Source organism: Coturnix japonica, chromosome 3 (genome assembly GCF_001577835.2).
Source record: "Coturnix japonica isolate 7356 chromosome 3, Coturnix japonica 2.1, whole genome shotgun sequence".
In the NCBI taxonomy this organism is placed as follows: domain Eukaryota; kingdom Metazoa; phylum Chordata; class Aves; order Galliformes; family Phasianidae; genus Coturnix; species Coturnix japonica.
In genome coordinates this window covers 46,784,493-46,806,029 of record NC_029518.1, presented here as the reverse complement: position 1 = coordinate 46,806,029, position 21,537 = coordinate 46,784,493, and the positions used below count along the sequence as shown (strand labels likewise).

General features: G+C 37.7%; 1 protein-coding gene across 5 annotated transcripts in view; it reads right to left on the bottom strand.

Moving 5' to 3' along the window:
• The window catches only part of SNX9 (sorting nexin 9), a 53,634-nt gene that overhangs the window by 9,377 nt on the left and 22,720 nt on the right, over positions 1 to 21,537 (bottom strand). For 3 of the 5 annotated variants that reach the window (XM_015858337.2, XM_032443381.1, XM_015858335.2), the window contains 9 exons: positions 15,991 to 16,174; positions 15,106 to 15,259; positions 14,008 to 14,092; positions 13,013 to 13,138; positions 12,621 to 12,738; positions 10,178 to 10,308; positions 8,091 to 8,194; positions 5,991 to 6,094; positions 3,274 to 3,351 (listed from right to left, as the gene is read on the bottom strand). In XM_015858337.2, the coding sequence (XP_015713823.1) occupies positions 3,274 to 3,351; positions 5,991 to 6,094; positions 8,091 to 8,194; positions 10,178 to 10,308; positions 12,621 to 12,738; positions 13,013 to 13,138; positions 14,008 to 14,092; positions 15,106 to 15,259; positions 15,991 to 16,174 (1,084 nt within the window). The remainder of the gene's footprint in view (positions 1 to 3,273; positions 3,352 to 5,990; positions 6,095 to 8,090; positions 8,195 to 10,177; positions 10,309 to 12,620; positions 12,739 to 13,012; positions 13,139 to 14,007; positions 14,093 to 15,105; positions 15,260 to 15,990; positions 16,175 to 21,537) is intronic. The other 2 variants (XM_032443382.1, XM_015858336.2) reach the window with 1 other exon arrangement.

Genomic DNA, 21,537 nt, shown 5'->3' with positions numbered 1-21,537 from the left:
ACGTTAATCATTGACTTAACTGAAAATTACCACATCTCCATTTCATTAGTGATTGATTCGAACATTAAAATAGTTTCTTCTACTAGTTATTAGTAGATTAATTATCTACTAATTAATTATCTACTAACAAATTATTTTATGTCATACAGCGTTATTTCATTTCGGCATGCCCTAAAGGAAACAGTAATGACTAAATGTTGCTTCAAGCTTATCAGTCAATTCTTACATTCCTTTAGACTAGTTTTATGATGCCAAAAGCTTTGACAGAAGGTGATCTTAAGCACCAGTAAGTCCAGCAATACAAATGTGGTTAAAGAAACAGCAGTTTTTCTCCAATTTGAGCTTGTTAATATAAAATAAATACAAAACCAACAATAATACCATTGAGAGACCAAAAAGGTAAGTAATTCAAAAGTTACCTTCTTCCTTTTAAACTATTAAAAAAAATAATAAATCAGAGAGATCAGTTTCTCAGGGAGGAAAGTGATTTCACTATTTTGGAATTCCACAGGTCTGTGCAAAAGTAACCTTGAGTTTAGCTTAACTGTTGCTTAGGCAACTGCTATATTTCTAGGACAAAACATCGTGTGGTTTTAATTCAGTTTAGAAGCCAAGCTGGTCTAGATATTGCTGTTCATTTTGTAATGCCATAAAAAGAAAATGACCTTTCCTATCTGAGTATAAGAAAGGAAAAAGAGTGCATGTATTCAAGTAAAAAGAAAACCTCCCTTCTTCTGTGCAGAACTCACCCAAGGGACTTCCATATATCGGAGATGTGAAGATAAGCCCTCCAAACACATGCCTTTTCATGTGGGGGCAGTGAAGCATAGAGTCTGCTGCTTGTAGCAGGAACAGGATTAAGAGTTTCTACTAAGAGCAGAGGCATTCACTCTGCTATTGAAGTGTACCCTTAAAGATATGGGTAAAGGTTGTTCCAGACAGTGGATCACAATAATAGACAGTTACAAGAGTGGCAGAATAATATCTGCAGCTCCTCACATTGCATTCTTGTCTTCTGCAATCTCTTTCTCAGGTCATGCTACGTCAGTCTTAAAAAGTCAGATTTCATCTGTCACTTGCTGCACCCTTCAAGTTAAAATACATATCAGTAGAGTCAGGATATGCTCCATCAATCAGTACCTAAAACCAAACTATCTTTCTGAAGTTACTGTATGTCATTTACATGCTCTCACAACAAAGCAACTCAAATTCCACCAGCACACTGCTTCCATTAATAGCTATCAGTATGAGTTCTGGTAGGAGTCTTGTTACTTGAGTAAGTCCCCATTCTCAGCTTCTCAAGATGCTAAGCTGGGAGTGGGCTGCTCAACTTGAGCCATGAAGGCTGAACCAGGTCCCATTGCAAGGACATACCAGGATGCTCTTTAATGAATGGAAAAGCAGAAGGCCCACATGCTGCTGACATCTACAATAAAACTAAAGTAGTGTTCATTAACTGTATTCCCAAGGAAAACAGAAAGGCCTTCAAAACATTGATTAAAGATGCTTGTAGAAAGACCAGTTAAAACGGCCAATAATATTCTACAGATATTTTAACAAAGCCATAAGGAGAAACTGATATTTTCACTGCTTCACAGGCCTGCCTGCGTGCTGTCACAGGGAGATGAAAGAAGATGTAAAAGCGTGAGGAGTCTCATGGAGACGTTCAGCAGAGTATCTCTCTGTAGTTCAACTGGTTGGCAGATGCCAACAGTAATCACCTCTGAGGGAATACACCAGCCATGTTAGGGGAACCAATGTTCTATACGGTGTGATTAGAACAGATTTATTTTTTTTTAATTTTTATCAAGAAGTATTTTTCTTTTTCCGCTTAAAGCATGTTTTAAGAGAATCCAGGAGTAGGAATAAGATCAAGATTAAGTTACTAAGAAACAATATGTAGCAAGTTTTTTTTTGGTGGAAAATACATCTGTGATTTGCCATGTTCAGCACTGAAGCAGCCTGGAAGGCAAGATGTGCCTGCTGCTAACTGTAACTTACGTGCAACTACCTAAGAACAGTTTTGAGGGGTGACATAGGATTAGGAAATTTCACTACAGTGGCATGGCATATCATAGCATTTGGCACCACATAAAAGAAGCTATGCTATTTAAGGCTGCATTAACTGCAGATCACCATATGATGCATTAAGATGGGTGGCTTAGTGCCGGGCTGAAATACACTAGCAGACATATTCTGCTATATATTTCCAATATATATTTCTGTACCTAGATTGTACTTTCAATGCACTTGTTCCTAAAGCAGACTGGACAGTACAGAGGCCCATGGCCAAGTTACATTTCAATGTATCACTAATAGATTTAAAAGTACCCTCGCCTCTACAAATACTGGAGCCAAATTCCTTATATGCCCTGTGGGTGGGAATGAATTGATAAGGCTCATTTTGCAGCTTAAGAAAAACAGCTTGAATGAATCAGCTTGACACCTGTATCCTGGTGCTATCTTAAAACATTTTAGACTGAAGTCAAGAGAGAAGGCAGTGGACATTCATCATAAGGCTTTGCAGAGCCAGCAGGCAGCACTGAAGAATGAATTAAGGACAACAGAATTGTGCCATACAAACTGCAAATGAACTGTTGTTCTTAAGAATCATGGGGTCTACGTTTTTCATACCATCCAAATTGAAACTTTCCTTTTTAAGGCTGATCTACAAGTTTGCATCCTCACTTAAAGCTGTAATTGTTTTTATTTTATTCCAAAAAGAATGTGCATTCTAGTTCATACAAATTTCAATCCTTTCACAAGAATTCTTGCAACAGATTGTATCTGGATAGGATTTACTGTTTCCTAACTCATGCTGTGTACATAACTACACAAATTCTTTGCTTGGTTTTCATATACAAAAGTAATATTTTCAGTAAGATGCTACACTCTAAATAAGCAATCATCCCGTTCAAGTATAGGACAAAGATGAGAACAAACTACAAGAAGTATTCCAGTACTTCCAGCATCAGAGGTCCTGAGTTTCAAAATGGATAGCATTTTAATACATGGCTTATTGGGAAAAAAGGTGTTAAGAGTACAAACCAAGGAACACATCGTAGTCTAAATAGTTACTGTTTAACTAAAAAGTCCCAAAACAGAAAGATTTCAGGAAGTGTCCATGCTATCAACCTTTAAGGTTTTAGAACACAGTAATTTTGCTATAAAATACAGGAAAGAATCAAGACCTTTACAAAAAAACCCAAACATAGCATGATGTAGTTGAAATATATTTTGCTAACTAAAGTACAAATGAAACTGCAGAAGTACCTTGGTAACCACTAGTGCTGAAGACCAGTGCCAGGCTCTGCAGTGCTTTTCCGATCTTCTGGTATTCCTTGGGTAGTGCTGAAAATGACAAAGGGATGGGAATAGAGGGAAACACAAGCAAAAATCTTTGAGATTTAATTTGCAGCATTTCCAAAACTTGAAAGAAGCAAATATCTAAACCAATGAGGTTTTACATCGTTGCTAGTAGTGAGGCATTTATAATCACATTCTCACCCCCTCCACCCTGCTATACAAGCTTCAAAACTGGATAAAGCTCGTGCAGTTTGGATTTCTGAAGGCCACAAACAGCTGGGGAGCAGTGTACAAGTGCTGTAAAAAATGCACTGCACATCTAAGCTCAGTCCTCCAACTTACATGTACAGTGAGATTTTTTTCACCCTCTTCTATAAGGAAGGGGACATGGAACAGAAATCTAATACTTTAAAGAGAGGATTAGCTCATAGAGCTGTAATACCTAAACTCTCCAGAAATCATGGATTTGATATTTAAAGAGACTAGAAAGCAAGTTTATCTAGGAATAAAAGCTGATGTAATTATGTGAATTGTAAAATAGAATTGAGTCAATTTATTAAACATATATGCATAATTTGCTTTCTCATAATACATTTAAAAAAAAAAAAAAAAAAGATGTACAGGTATGTGTTTATTACTAAAACTGACTACCGCTACTCCAGAGGCCTAAAAAGCAATGTGAGCAGTGAAAGCAGTTATTTTTGTTGCTGCTGTTTTAAACAAACTACTTAAACTGGCAAGGAACATAAAACAAAACAAAACAGATTTGCTTTTTGTTGTCAAATATTTGTGCTCATGAGGGCTTACAGCAGTTTTTGGTTGCTCTAACATTACATACAATTGGATTTTGATTACATTATTGATAATCTGTAAAATCATTTCCCAGAAGTTAGATAATTTATGCAAACTAATGTTTCTTATGGAGCAGGTACTATTCAGAGTACTAAAACTCTTTTGTTCAGCCATTAACTCATTCCTGATACCCCCATGGTAACTTCAGCAAAGATCATCTTCATTCCATTTGCATTTCTGATGTTTCCACCGTCAGTCATTTTTAAATGGTATGGAATGGAAGGCATGTAAATATTGCTCAGGAAGTGCCCAAAATAGTTCTGATTAGGAGTTCAGACTAGAGCTGACAGGGAATTTATATTCTTCAGTTTTTCAAGTCCAGATTTTACTATTCTCCTTTTTCCATTTGGTATGAATGTTTGAAAAGTTAGCAGTTAAAAATGCCAATCACATCTGACCTTTTTTTTTAATGCAAGCTAATTAAAAGCTGTGACCATTGTAAGAAATGATTATATACCTAAAACATCATTACATCCCTAGAGCACTTATGCCATAAGTTCAGAGAGATTTTAATGGTGAACAGAATAATGAATTTCTGCTGCAGCACAAGTCACAGCCAACCTTTAACTACTGTGTTTTGGTTATTTTCTTCTGTGACCGCAAAACAATGCTATCATTCTAGTCTTTGCTGACAGTCTCTCTTTCATCCCCTGCCCTTTACTTTTCACCCAGAATTGCCAGTGATCCCCCTAGTGAAACGAGGGCTTTACAATGTTAGAGTTGTGTTTTGTGAGGTAAGAGAGTTTTGATTTAGACTATTTTTAATGTTAGCAGCAGGAGGGTAAGTGATGTGTGGAAAGAAACCTTCTTCATCAAGTGGAGAAATGTAAATAGTATAAAACCGTATCCTTCAGGTGCTAACGCCATTACTACCAGAAGAGACTGAGCTCCTATATTTCCCATTCCTGCCAGTCAGCTCCAGATTGTCAACAGCAACATAAGATTAGATAGCGATGAAGAGATAACTCAGGAGATATGACAAGTCTGGGGACAACATACTCTGTGAGTATTAAAAAGCGCAGGGTGGGGAGGGTGGGGGGAAGGAAAGAGAAAAAAAAAAAAAATGTAGATTTGAGGAGAATTATATAATGGGCCTCACATAGTCAGACACTACAGCCTGCCCTGAAGTGTTTATTATGATTCTCAGCTGTAGTACCTGCTTCCTTTAATAGCTGCCTTGTGCTGGCCACAAACACTGAACACTGCTGTGGACTAGGAAATTAGTGCCCAGGCAGACATAGGGACTTGGTGTGAAGTTCTGCAACCCTAAATATCTGCAGGAAGGAAGAGACAAGATAGGAGAGAAAAAAAAGAAAAAGAAAAAAAGAAAAAAGAATCGGGCTAAAGAATAAGTTATAATCAAATTCCTCAGTGTTTTTTTGTGTTTTTTTTTTTAATTAAAAGAAAACTTTTCCAACTCTTTTCATTTTTATATCTCCTCTCCTAGCATGCAATAATAAAAGGTTTATAAAGTGCAACAATTTATGACTTGATTAAAGACAGGTCTACTTTGCCCACATCACTAAAATGTAGATGAATGACAAATAGAATGGATGCAACAAGGATTTTAGATGGATGACTGGAGTTATTTAACTTAAAGTACTTTTAAGCCTATAGGTGGGGATCAGACAGTTCTATTATAGGCAAAACCACCAAAGAACTGAAAAAACCTGTACAACTCATCCTCTCAGACACCATAAACTGCAAGAAAGGCATATAATTCTCATTATAATTTAGCATTTCCTTTGGTTTTAAACTGTGCTTTGACTTACAAAAGAAACAAACAAGAGAACAAGAATGAAAACACTGTTGAGTTCAGAAGAGACACTTACGCCCTGTACACCTCTTCCAGTGCTCTTGTCCCACTGTCAGCAGCTCTCTAACTCCATCATCCATTGCTTTGGTGAACCTACCCACTGCTTCACATTTCTGCTCTCTGGGGCATTTGGAAGAAGCAAAAACAAAAAAGCAATTTAAAGAAATGCGTTACTCTAACTTTAAACAAAACATCCACAGAGCACTAAATACAAAGAGAAGGATTCCACACTAACAGGAAATTAGATGACAGAGTTATAGGAGCATCAAAACTCATGTAACACTGAATAAATACAAGTAATTGTTCCAGACTTTTTTATGGAAATCTGTCAAAGTACTAGTAAAATTGTTTCAGTAAATAGCGTCTTTTCACTGAAGAACTATTGAACACTGCAAAACTTTAACCCAGGAACTACTGAACAAACTGATTTGCCCACTTGGAGAAGTTTTGACTTTCAAGACTATTAAAAGGAATATTTCATTAAAAAGGAAGAATTAAGGCATTTGACCAGACTTGACAGCATAGCTGTCTGTACTAATGTGTAAGTTCACACAAACATTTTTTATAGCACCCTGAGAAATCCCCAAGCACTGTAACATGGTGTGAATGGCCCAAGGCATCAGAGCCCCCTTGCAGAGCCAGGAAGTAGGTTCTCAACAACACCCCAGGCTGACCACCTCAGAGGCTCTGTTGGAGTTGCCCAGTTTGCAGTAGGGGTTTCTCACAGAAACATTAACAAGACTGATGGGGTAGGGTTTAGAAGTGATACAGCAATGCTACTACATGAAGTCTGTCCCACTGGTGGTCTTGCCTAATGTAACAGAAGGGCTTCTTGCAAGTGTTCCTATCAGCGCTTGCTCTCTCTTGGGTACTACAAGTGGTTTTCAAGCCACTTATCTTCAGATACCTAAGCCCCACATATAAACAGAAGAAAAAAGCTGTCATCCTGAATGGAGATTTTACAAGCATTTAAATTATATACCTATGGGTATACAAGATGCACTCTGTCCTGCACAAAATCCTCCCTCTGGTTCATCTCCTTAGGCTTTTATACCACTAGGATAACTATAGCACACCACTTCAGAAAAGCAGATAAGTCTGAAATTCTCATGTTCAAAGTGGAAATGACATACGAACATCCATTCTTTCTAATTAGCACAGAACTGCTACAGCACAGATATTATATGTGCCTTAAAAAGCACTGCAGCACTTGCATACAGCCCACACTGGGCTATTTCCACCTGTAGGAACACTATTGTTTTTGCTACTATAAATACTTCTAATTCTGTCCCACTAGTTTATTCATTATTTTGGATACAAAACATTATCCAGATTTCTACATTCTACAACATGTCATGAATGCTGTGTACCTATTAAGAAAAATGATGATGCTTGAGTGCAAAAAAGACTGCAAAGTAAATCTCATCTCTTACAGGGTACCAAACTTACATGTCTACCACCAAGAGAATTACACATAAACAATGCATGTGTGTTATAGATTAGCACACATAAATTACATATAAATTTACACCTCCAGAAGAAAATAAAAAAACATAATCCATTTTAAATGAAGTTCAGTCGTTTAAATCACTTTACATTTAAAATGGTTTCTCGTGGATTCCAGTGATTACAGTGATACCATATTTGTATTGTGTGCAAGTATTTTTACAGAAATTCTGTTTTCCTTTGTGGTCCGCTTGTTGTTATCCTAAGCTATCTGACAGATCTAGCACAGAACTGTTCACAGTTGAAGGATTAAAGAACAAAATATAATTTCATGGGATGTGTCAGTAATCTCTCATCAATTAGCTTTGCATAAATACTTTCAAGATCAGCATTCAGCCACTGAGGTCAGAGATATCACGTGGTGTTCCATCCAGTTTTGGGAAGATTTATATTAAAATCTCGTATTCACAGTTTTTCAGCTCTGCCTTGATAAGTACCTCTTCAAACTCATGAATGCGTATGTCTATGTTTACTACTTCAGTTTTACATTAACTCAGTATATGTCATCTACTCAGATGTAAAATATCCATTGTAAAAAGCCACACAAGTACAAGAAAGCGTAACACAAACCAATCAAAAATATACTAAAACAAACACACCAACACCTTACATTTCTACCATGTCAAGGTCAGGAGCTTCTGGTTCCATTGTGGAAAAGATCATGACTCCTACAGTTTCATCTTTTTCTGCCTTCCGCTTTCCAGTTTTCCATTCCTTGAGGAAAGACAAAGATCATCATTGCTCATTCACCTTTAAGGACGTGCACTCAAACAATGAACAGAATGTCTAGGAGAACAGATCACCCACACCTTAAAATCTTTCAAATGAATCACAGAATCACAGAGTTGCAGGGGTTGGAAAGGACCTCAAAAGACTGTTGAGTCTAACCCCCCTGCTAAAGCAGGTTCCCTACAACAGGCCTCGCAGGTAGGCATCCAGACAGATCTTAAATATCTCCAAGAATCCACAGCCTCTCTGATCTGATCTGTTTCTGTGCTTTGTCCCTCTTACAGTAAAGAACTTCTTTCACATGTTAGTATGGAACCTCCTGTGTTCAAGTTTCAGGACAGCACTCCCTTGTCCTGTAGCTACACACCACCAAGAAGAGCCTGGCCCCATCCATTTGCCTCCCGCCTCCCTTCAGATATTTACGTACATTTATCAGATCCCTTCTCAGCCTCCTCCCCAGGCTGAACAGACCCAGTTTACTCAGCTTTTCCTCTTACTGGAGATGTTCCAGGCCTTTTATCATTTTTTTCCCCTCCAATGGATACTTTCTAGGAGATTCCTGTCTTTTTTGAACCAGGGAGACAAGAACTAAATATAGTAATCTAAATGCAGCCATACCAGGGCAGAGCAGAGGGGGAGGTTTATCATTTCTTAATCTGCTGGTTACACTCTTTTTTAATGCACACCAGCTTAATTCCAAGCAGGCCTTTCTTACTGCATCCCTAGAGCACAACAATGAAAGTTTCAACTGGGCCAAAGTTTCTTCAAGTGTTTTTCCCCTTTTGCTTATGTACTTCGTTTTCTAGATTTTGTGGTAAAAGGGCCCTTTTGCACGTTACTGAAACATGGTATAAAAGCAATTATATTCAGCTGTATGTGCGCACGTGATAGTGCTGATATCAGAAGCTGCTCAAGGTGATCATAAGACTCTTATGCAATTGTCATACTAAGCATACTAAATGGAAACAGAAGGAAAAAATTCCAGATGCATCACCTCTGCTCTGTTTATGTCAATCTGTAAGTTAGAATCTAAGAGCCACTGATTAACTAGCATGGTTATAAAACTCACCATTGTCCAGCTGAATAGTATCTAATTAGGACTACAATTATTATGTTAGTAAGTCTTTTCTTTCAAATAATCAGGCTGGAATAGAATTCAGGAAGTCTGCAGTCCAACAACCTACTCAAAAAGGGTCAGACATGAGGGCTTTATTCAACCTAGTCTTAAAAACCTGCAAGAAGCATTCGCTTTTTGAGTAGGAGTCTATATGAATTTAGTACGACTTTTATGGTGAAAATAGCAGTTTTCCTGTTCACTTCCTCATTAGTAGACACCTGACATCTAAATTATTAACAGAGCTGAAGCTCAATCATGAATAAAGTACTATTTATTGAAGGTGAAGATATTAATCCCCCTAAAAAGAACCCTATAAGTAAATGAAGGGAAGGGACAGGGAGGAAATCAGAAAGGGCCTGGTATATTGGGTCAGGCTGCAGCATAACCCTATTACAACTGATTGCAGTGAAAACCGTGTTTGGTGATTTTTGTTTGTTTTTAAATATAGAATGGGATCAAACACATTCCAGTTCTGCAACAAATCAGTTTCTATTGTTAGCAAAGCAATACCAACCAGAGGACTGCAGCAAGTCTGACAGAGATGGGTAAAGAAAAACCCCCTAATCATTTCTTATATGTGTTCCCTTTCTGCTGGAGGACACAAACTGTCCCTAGACTGGCAGCAAAGCTACTTTCAAGAGTTTATGTGTTAGAGTGGCATACTGTACTTCATAAAAGCAACATTACTTCTTACTTTAACCAGTCAGCTGAATCTACTAAACCCAGCAGGTTACAGATCCTCTCTGCTGCCCACAGGGGGCAGACAACTGAAATGACTACAGACTGCAATTCTTACTTTGAAGGGGGATTGGTGGGGGGGGAGGGGGGAAACAATTTCAGCCATTTCCTACCTTCTCGTCTCGGAAATTGAGAAACTGCTGGAAAAGTTCACTTTCTGAAACAATAGGATGGCGACACATCCTTGTCATCCAAGCTTGCAGCCTCTCCATACGCATTTTGATAAATTCTTCTTCAAAGCGCCCTGTTATACATTGAACAGTAATGGTTATATTTCCATTTCAGCAATTGGCTTTTCTTTTTTATATTTATGTGTGAGTATTTATATATACACACACAAACACACTAAAAACCCACATACAGAACCTATAATTCATCTTCTGAGTTATTAAATAGAGGCAGAACTTACATTAAGTAAACATTAAGGTAACTAACTCGAAAGCCTTCAGTTCACAGTACTGGGTATTGGTCCTTTTAAGGACAGTTAGCAAATACTGAAAGAACACAAACCTCACACACAGTACAAATAACATTTTGGAAAAAAGAGATAAATAGACGTTTGGATGGAAAAATTAATATAGGCAGATGATCCAAGACAAGCCAGGCATGGACTTGGAATGCATACGTTTTTCTGATAGAGCCTAACAAATTCTTGGCAGGGCTCTATGATGTTAGAGAAAAATGAACCACCTACTTCCAAGGACATCATACCCTAAATAACAAAGCATTTGTATTTGAGCAGTTCAATTTCAAACAGCAGATTTTAAAGGGCAATGCCTCTCACAGCCATAGTTCTATATAAGCAAATGAATGTGTTTGATAAAACAGAAGTCTCAATAAATATTACATATGAACTGATTATAATACATATATGACTCAGAAACTGATTTTTTTTGTCAGTTAGGTTACAGCACTGAGTAACCAAAAAAAAAGTATTTTTTAAACCAGTACTGCTTCAGTACTGCGTGTTTATAAGAATCTTTTAATTTTAGCACAAACCATGTCTTAAGAGAATAACTTCTAATTTTAAAAAATGCACTACAGACTTCTTAAACACAAAATTGAATAGGATATATTTGAAAGAAATGAGTGATTCCTCCAGATAACGAATGCATGTAGTTTCAATAGAGTTCTACTGTAAAGTTACTATGGCAGCAGCTTGACAAGGGTGGATTTTAAAAATTATTTTTAAATTTCTAATATGAAAAGTGATAAGCACAATTTGTCAGTGATAAGCACAATTTGTCAGTGTTTCCTGTAACACTTCAGAGAAAAAATAAAAAAAATAAAAAAGAAATCCAGAGGGAAAATTTAATTGAGATGCCAAAGTCTTGAATATTAAGATGCAGATCAAATGAAACCTAGGGACTCCAGCATGTCTTCTGGTTTCCTTTCAGTCCATAAGCACAAGTTAATCTAAGAATATTGGTGAATTCCTAATATGAGGCTATCTAAAGGGAGGGGAGGAAGTCACTTCCTCACTTTTCTGTTTCCTCGGCATTTATCCCAGCATTTGCATCAATGCTTAGCTTTCTTCAAACACAACTGGACTGCTGCATTTTTACTGATGCCCACAGCCGCGTGGTTGGCTACATGCCTGCTTTTGCATGCTTGCTTTTGGTTGGTTGTCCTAAAGACTTTGTAAAAATCTTACCATAAAACATACAAGTAAAAATAGGCAGAAGTAATGCATTTTCCTTTTATACAGGTTTACATTCCTTTCCTCACAAAGCAGAAAGGGAACAAGAGACAAGTGAGAATATGCAGACTGCACATTCAATTATAGTTAATGAATTCATGAGCACTTAAGTTGTCCAATCCCTCTTTCCTAGAAGTAAGAACAACTGACTTTCACAGGCTTTGAAAATTTTAGTCAAGCCGAATGGGCATCAGACTGGAGCACAGTGCTATACACACAAAATATGCTTTCCAGAACAAGTGTGAAATCAAGCAATAGGAGGAATAGCTGCACCATTTTACTTATAGGCAAAGAACAGCTTATAGGAGGATGCTCCCTTTCCTCTGAGAGCTTTACTGCAAAGGTCCTACAACACAGCACTTTCACAATCAAATGCAAAGAAAAGTAAAACAAAAATCTCAAAACAATTCCTCCGGATAGTCAAATAGAGAACATAACTAGTTAATTATTTTCTCCAACAGCAAATATTTTCTGTAATAATAGGGAAATAACAGTAAATAAACAAACAAACAAAATCTATTTTATCTTGGCTTTAAATCAGTGGCCTAGAGAAATAAACTGGAGATATGAAATGATGCTTTTAGTAGTGGTGTTTTGTTAGCAACAGATAGTTAGTTTACCATAAATACTGAACAATGAAAAGTGTTTTTTTTAATCTTTTTTAAAGAAAATGGGAGGTGCTGGAGTCACTATCTGTGGAGGTGTGCAAGAAATGCTTAGATGCTGTGCTGAGTGACATGGTTTAGTGGGAAATGTTGGTGAAAGTGGACAGTTGGACTGGACGATCTTGGAGGTCTTTTCCAACTTTGGTGATTCTAAGATTCCCATAAATCCACAAACAAGTAATAAACATTTACCTGTTACTTGCTTGTCTGGAAGAGATGGGATTGGAATGGCTAATCCAAATTTAACCAGGAGACGTTCGTACAACCAGTCAAAGTGCTTGTATCTGTGGTTGACAGATCGATTAGTGTTCTGTAAGAGAAACACAACTCTGAATTCTGACAGGCAACTACAGATAGCAACATGAAACAAGTGTGACCAGTAAATATGTGGAACGTGAAATAAAACTTACAATGTAGAGCCTTGAATCTACAGTTACAGAACTAAAACCGCTAGGAAATAAAGTTACTCTTTGGGGAAAACTGGTGTCAACCATCATTTACAACTCAGTTACCAACTTGAACAAACTTATTTGTCTGTACTAATGACCCACATTTGTGAAAGAGCCTGTTTCAGATACACTTACAGTGCAGGTCAGCTGATACTCAATGTAGCTCTTGAGACCGTACATTTTTGAACCTTTTTTGGGATCTGCTACCACACAATCAAACGTAGAGGTAGGATAAACCCACATTGGGCCATAATCACCAATCTGTAAGAAATTGCAAATATTACTGTTTTTAATTGAATACATGACATCGTACCAGCTGCAAACAAGGAAACAAATACATTCCATATATCAACAAAGAATATTTCCAAAACAGTTTCTAACTCTTCATTTAAAAATTAGCCTAAGAATCAGGAAACACAGGGGTTTCCTGCAGCTAGAGATCATTTACCACAGTTGTATTTAAGTATTTTTATATATACATATTTTTTTTTTCCAAATAATTAAGGAGCATTGTAGGTATTACGACCTCGACCACATTTCACTATAATAGTATAGATCTAGAACAGTCAGTTTGTTAGATCAGCAGATGAACTCATCATCATGACTGAATATAGGAAACCTTCATGAATGTACTTCACATGAGGCAACTATCTAGAAAGCTGAGACAGGGTAATGCATTTTCTGCCCTCTCCATATCAACAAGGCTTGTTTTTCACATTCATAAATAATGCAGGTAAGAAAAATGCTATTAAAAATAATTTTGAAAACATTAGTACACTTAGAAGAGTTAAGACTCTGAGTCTGAAATAACCTTCAGTGATAAAGGACTCTGAAATGTGGTCTATTGTGACTTTAAGTGGTGTACAGTTTCACAATGACAGTGACATTTCTAATTATGTATTAAGCACTGATTTTGTCTAACCCAGATACATTTAACAACCCTGAGGCTAAAAGTTAACCTGGGTAAGAAGGGAAGTGGAAAGAATCTAAAAAATGAAACAAAACAAAAAACCAACACCTAAAACAAGTCAGAAATCAGCTACCACCCTGCTAGAAATAGAAATAACCAAACAAAAATACAGCCAACCCACTAAACAAAAGTCACACGCACTTATCCACCTCCGACTTACGATAATGGGAATCTTCTCTTTTGGTTTTGCTAGCTGCTTTGCCAATAAATACTGTTCCATTCCAGGTTTTGCAAATCCAGGAAATCTAACCAAAACAAAGCGATAAGTTTACTTTGCATCCTATTTCAATATGTGCAGAATACACCACCACTAAGAAAAACACTTAGCATTTCTCAAAAACAGAAAAAAATTGTGACAGGTTACCAACTGTTCACCCAGAAGGAGAGAAGTTTGAGCTGCTAATCTCCATCTTTTGTCTGTGTAATACAGGCCCCTTCTTGCATGACATGTAGTTAGTTGTGATCTGCAGTCCACCAGAGCAAATGTAATAGTAGGGCATGCACTAACATTTGCCATGCCATTCATTGCAGCCCATACTTTGCAGATGCATACATGCAATTACACACATGCACACCTTGCTGTTTCAGACAATGAGAATTCAATCATCTGAAATAACAATGGAGTGCAGATTTAAAAAGTACTTCTAAGCATGAGTTGAAATAATTTGTCCACTAATTAGAAAAAAAATGCATAAAAATCACTGTAGCATCCTTAAAGCCTGTGCAAGGGCTTTATGAGTAGCAAACAGTGGTTCTCTTTTTAATTAAGAAGATACTTAGCTCTTGAAGTATCAATAATCTACTATTTGCTTGAAGATACACTGCAAGTTTGACATACTTTTCAGACAAATGCTTTTAAATTATTTTTATGCTGGTCATACTGAATAGATTTGCAACTAGTAGATGCCACACTGCAGCATAACTGAACAAAATGTCCACTGATGAACAAAATCAACCATCTGTGAATGACTAGTCACTATGAACTTAACCAACAGTACGTCCAGAAATACAGAGCTTGTAAAAGCATTATTTGTTTGCATAATGTCTCCAAAAATAGTTTTGTGATGTACTTCCAGATTTTCTTGAATCTACATTATCTAATCACATAGACCCAATACTTAATCCACATATATTTTTACCCCCCAAAATATTATTTACACTGCATATCTCAAGAAGGTTTAACAGCAACACATCTATGCTACTTGAAAAATTCCAGTTCTCATCAATATAGACACATCTGTTCTGTATTTTCCATTACTTGTTAAGTGGTAGCTTCATAGCAGCTGCACGAGAGTTTCCACGTTGGGACCCCCCAGCCTCTGAAGACTCAGTTTCCTTGTAACCAAGGTAAGATGGTGAAGACGATTTTGGGTCATCCCAGTCATCATCCCAATCATCGTCATCAGCAGCTGCTGAAGTGGAAAGGAAGGGTTAAGACAGTTACACACTTTCTGTTTAGAAAGCAGAAGCACACTCCTCAGCACTCATACACGAATAATCAACAAGGTAAATATAGTGAAGAGCTATAGCTGGATCTTGTATTTTTTTATTCTTCTTCAGTCATCATTCCCACCAAGTACATCCTGACCAACACTACAATAGAAATCCACTGGGGCAAGAGTGATTTTGTGCAAAAATACAACATAAAACAGCACTATTCTATATTCATATACTACAGGCTAGTAATATCCAGTTGTAAGTTTTCCTCTTAATTTAGATTTACTACACATAGGTGAGGAGCCTTCTGAAAGGCCACCATCTTCCTAAAAATCAAGGATTTGGAGACTACGTCTTCACAGACCTGATGGCATTAATTCAAGGGTGTTTAAGTTCCAGCTATTCAAGTTGAACAAGGTGTCTAAAAACAGATCACCTGTGAACAAGACTCTGTCTTGAGGCAAGTTTGAGGCACTTATTATTGTGGATCTGATTTTTATTTTTATTATTACTTTTAAAACCAAACAATGACCTTCATCATTTTAGTATTCAATTTACTCATATGATGATTTGCTACCTCGAAGATTTTTATATTTTCTTTTTAATCAAGCAATTCATTTCCTACAGTTATGAAAGATTAGGCAATTCCTACATCCACTGTCCACCTACTCTAATTTACTCAAAAGTATGAGCATTATTAGCATACCTGGTCCTTGATATGCCTGTGGATGACCAAATGTTGCTGCTGTATCCCAGTTATTTGAAGCACTGTTCCTCTGGCCAGCTGCATTTTCAGGCTTCGTTGCCCAGCCGTCTCCAGAGGTTCCATTATCCCAGTTCCCAGACTTGCCAATATTCCAGCCTGACCAAGGATCACTGGCGTTATTTACCTACATTGTGTAAACAGAAGACAAAAACAAAGCAGGCATTGATGAAGACATGAGCAAAGAACACACACGTTCTTCCTGAAGTCTAGATATCCTGCTGATAGGCTGCAAGTTTGCATTCAGCACTTCATATTTGTTCACTTCAGTGGCAGCAGCCAAATCATACTACACAGCTCTAAAATGCAGTAAGCACCCGGAAGAACTGATCAGCTTTCCAGCAATGTGACACTAGTACATGGCAATAAATGTTATACCTCCCAAAAGAACTTAAACAATTTGTTCCAATAGTCTTAGGAACCCGTAGTAAAATTTACTTTACTCTAACACCGAAAGTATGACGTATGTGAACTAGTAGATATGTCAACCTACAGACTAACTAGCATATCTAAACCAGAAACTTGAAAGGAAATGACTAGTACTTTACTGAATGTTTATTTTGTCAAATGCAGATCAGTGGCTTTACTAAAAGCAAATCCTAAGTTGCCCACCACCAATATTGGTTGTACCAGTTTGGGAGTTATGGCCAGGAATTTGAGCAGCTTCCCTGTTAGAGCTTAATTCATTTAAAGCAAAGATGAAGGAAGGAAGAAAACATCTGCCAGGAAAGAGTATGGCATCTCCCTGTAGACCTACTCTCCCAGCACAAGCTTCTGGTGAAGGTAATCACGTACCTTTCTACTAAATTTGCAGTGGAGGTGGAAACCTCAGGAAAAGAGCACAGAGCAGACATGTCTTTAACTACTACATCCATTTCTCAGGATCACCTGTCAGTAAGCTGGATTAATAGCCTAGCATCCTGCTCTGCAATTTGATTTTTAACACTGCACTTTGAAAAAACATTGATTAGTTAAGTACAGTCTACTCCAAAGGCTTCAGTGCTGAGATTAACTGGTAGAAAGAGGAAAAAAAAAACCCACAAATCAAAACCCACACACCCAAAGTGTAGGAGGAAGGAGGAGGAGAAGGGGAAGGAAAGAAAATAAAGCCTACAAAGCTCGCCTTGTTCAGCAGAGGGAGGAACTGAGTTTTGTAAGAGTGGGAAAAAAAAATCTCAAAGCCTGCAATATTCAGTGCACCGTCTTTATCATGATGCCTTATATAGTTAATTGCTATAACAACTTACACAAAACCATAACATTTACATGAAACTTGGAGCATTTTCCAGGGGCAGAAGATTTACTAAAACTCCCACTACAAGCCAACTTACTGTCCTCAAACCCTCCGAAAATTTTCAACATACCCACATTCCTTACAAAACTTAAAATTTAAACAGAAATTGTTTCAGCTAACTACCAAGACCACTCCTCTGCAAAACTTGAGTAAGGTTTGCTACACAGTTTTATTGTATCAAGAGCATCATACTCTGCCCACTGCTTAGATACACAAATACTTTGATTATGCTGCCACATTACTTTTCCACATTTCTTTGAAGTAATCCTCAGGAATCATAGAAGGTGAGCTCTGGCTTTCGCTTTCCCTAAAACAAAGTCTCCTGACAGTCAGACTTCACAGTCACTATCACACTTTTGATAGTTGAAATGTTTTTAAAAAAAAAAAGAAATTGATATTGCATAGTTGTCTGTTCTTTAGGCACAGAGTCTCCAGGAACTGAAAATCAAGGTGAAAGCCTCTACACTAGTGGAATTCTCCATTCAGAAAATCTAAGAGAAGTAAGTGAGCCAGACAACAGTTGGTCTCTAGGAAATGCTTGAGTGAGAGCGGCTGTGTGGACAGCACCTACAATGGTAACTTTAAAAAGAAAAGATGAAACTGATGCAAAAGCACTACTCTGTAGGAGAGCTACATTGCTGAGGTCTGCCGATTCTTGGACAGCTGATACACACTGCTAATTACAGTGAAGTTGCTGTTGGCTTAGAGGGTACCAGGCTGCTCTTCTTACGATGTTCACCCCATTCAAGTTTATGTAAAGTGAAAAAAACCCAAACAACATGCCATCAGTATTTATTGTTTTTGTTAAAGGAAAACACAAACGTTGGGTCTCACCCACATGGAAAAGCATGTCTGCTCCTAACGCAACTTAGAGAGCACCTAGAAGAGTTTGCATAATATTCATTTGCATATACTTCTGCAATATATATTGGGCTGATCACTTGCAACTGAAAGCCCAGAAGTGGGATGACTGCCAAGAGGTTGAGTAAAGTTTTCCTCTTCTCTGCAGTTGATGTGAAATCTGGTATGTGAGTGGGTGGCAAAGAAACCTTAAGATTCACTGCAAAATAAGGGGGAGGTAATAACAATAATACTGAGCACAGTACTAAAGAATGGCTGTCAAAAGCGATCTTCACTGAACTTGCAGACAGCTGCTGATACACATTAAATGCTGTACAGCAAGGGGAAACAGATTACTTAAACTGCTTCTTGAGATGTTTTATCTTTGGGCCTACAGGGAAGCGCTACTCTGAAATCAGAGTTTTACCTCTGAGATGTCCAAAAAAAGCTTTGGGATAAACTCTTTCCTCCGTGCAGGTGACCCATATGTGCTATTCTCATTAAGCTCCTTTCAGCTGAAGGGCATGCATTTCTTTCTAAGGCACTGGCAAAGAGGGTAAGAGACAGGTTAGGGATGTGTACACAGGTGACATATCTAAGAGTGTTTACAGGTCACCCTTCATCTTTCTTCAAATGTTTGTCTATATATACACACGCTGTGGATGTTTCCAAGCAGTAGCCAAAATCAGTGAATGTAGAGAAAGCCTCAGGAATCCAATGGTCTGCCTTCCTCAGTGTCTCACAGCAACATGGAGGCCCAAGTAAAGACAGATCATTTATTAAAAGAATAATCTCAGTTCCACTCAGCAGTTCTTCAGATTTCAGCAGCTGACAAGTTCCACAAGAGAAACCATTTCTATGGCTTAGCTCTGGTTGACTAAACTTTAATTAGGCCAGCAAGTATTCTGTAAGTGATTAGCTTGTGTGTTCTCACATCTTCAGCATTCCATAACTGAAACTGATAATCCTCTGATCTCTCTTTAGGCAACATAGAAAAGATGAAAAGTCCCTGCAAGAAACTGTTATTTAATCTAAGGACACAGTACACCTAACATCCAAGTATACAAAGCAATCTCAAACACAAATGCACAAGAAAAAAATGCCACACCACACGTATTTAGAAACTAATCAATCTTCAAACGAAATGCTGTGTCTCTGCTCCTCAAAGTAACATCAAATAAGTACACTGAGATTAAACTGAAGGACAAATACCTTACAGGCAACTGATTTTCCCTTTTGTAGGCCACTAGAGCCCTGTTCACTCCTGCTGCTCTAGGAGAAAAACTAGAAGAAACACAACTATCTGGGAGAAAGACAATAGAGGGAACATATTGCTAAATATTTTAAGAATTTTCCATTAAGAACAGATGCAAACTCAACTTTAAAACTAGAGGATGATGGGTGAGGGGGATGGGGAACAGACAGGAGAACTGTAGCATATTTTTGAAGATCTAGTTATAGTTGAATGAGAAAAAGAATTTCACCACAACAGCAAAATTCCCAGCTTAGGGATGGAAGGTCACTGTCTTCATCAAATGAATCAAAAATGAAACACAACGAAGCAACATTTTTGGTATCTTCTAAGAATCTGAAGTTATAAAAAATAAAAAAAAAAAACCAAAAAACCTCTATCACTGTGACATTACTCTGTCCTAGCTAAAACACCTTTTTTTGACCTCCTGGCCACATAAAGAATTCCTGGCAGACTCCTTCCTTACACTGATGGATGCTTCTGATAGAAGAATGGATCAATTTTACTCCTAAAGGACAAAAGCCAAGACAAACCAAACAATGTTCAGATGTTAAATCTAAGCTGAGTACCCCAAAAGATCCAGGTAGCTGTGCCACCAAAAGTAATTATTTCCAACTGTACGAAATAGATCTTGAAACCTGCTCCAATTGACAGAAGCCATGCTGAATAAGTAAGCGGTGAAAACAAGCTCACTTATATCAAGGAAAGTCCAGGACAGCCAAAGCTGCAGTGAGAACTATGACACTTGGGAAGAGCTACTGAAACAGAGGCTATTCACAAAGTAGCTGAGAAGCTGCATTGATTCACGGTAGGTTTTCATCTATTAACTTCTGACTCAGCTGAAAGAAGCCATGTTTGTGAGGCAAAGTAGTATTTCTAGAAAGATTTATCATTTGAAAGAGAAAAGAAAAAGCCCATACTTCAGTGATGGGGCGAGGGGAGGGAAAAAGTCCCATCTGTTAGCATCTTAGCTTTAGCTTTGTCATTTACAATTCTACATATTTATCCAATGAGGATCTTGCAGAATTCTGTTTTCATTACCCACACAGGAATATTTAAATGGCAATCAGGTCACCTTAATAATCCTTGTTTTCTTTTTACTTGGATTCAGTCCCTAATGGTTTCTTCTCAAAACACAGATGAGAAATGTCAGAGACTTATCCAAGTAGCAGTAAAGCCAGAAACAGAAGAGATTCCCTGTTTCCCTTTGATATTGTTCTCTAGATATCCCAGGGTGAGGCTACGAAAATGAACCAGGCTTTATCCTCTCATTTTGGGAAATGCTCTCTGTATTCCTGTTTGGTAAGAGAACAGGGGTTCCACTCTGCATTTTTTGTAGGAGGAGGAGTTGAAGAGTATCACTGGCCAAGACTTTTCAAAGAACCATTCTCAATGACAAATGTTTTAGACTTCACCTTAAAGAAAGGCATGGTCAGTGAGCAAGAAAAAATTTAAATCAGAAACAGTATACTGCAGGAACCACTCCCTACTGCGGTGAAGGAGAGGGTTACAACACACATGCCACATGGCACAATGTCTGCAAAGCAGGAGCACTTCTACAAGAACTGACAAGACCGTTATCATTATCAAGTTAAAATATTCTTTATATACTCAGTGCCAAACTGCTAGACAAAGCTACCTCACAAAACAAGAAGTCAATCAAAAACTGAACCACAAGAAAAGGAAAATGCAAACATAATAAACAGTGGGAAAACTATTTCAGAGTTTGATTTTGCCTTACAGTACAGGATCATGATGATGAAGAGTGATCACATCACAATACCACAACTTAACAACATGCTCCCTGAGCCCTTATTCCATTGGGACACCCACAAAACACAGCTACATGACTTGGACAGGTACAACCACCGTCCTATTTTGAACAATCGTATTTTTGTATGGAAATGCAATTCAATTCAAAGCACACAAGTCACTGTTTTATGGAAATCACTGCCCAGAGTCTTTGTTAAAAGAAGAGTTGGTCACAAATCCCTGTCACAATTCTGAATGTAATATCATGACTCAGATCACAGAATTACAGAATCAGAGAATTGTAAGGGTTGGAAGGGACCTCTGGAGATCAAGTCCAACCACCCAAATGGGG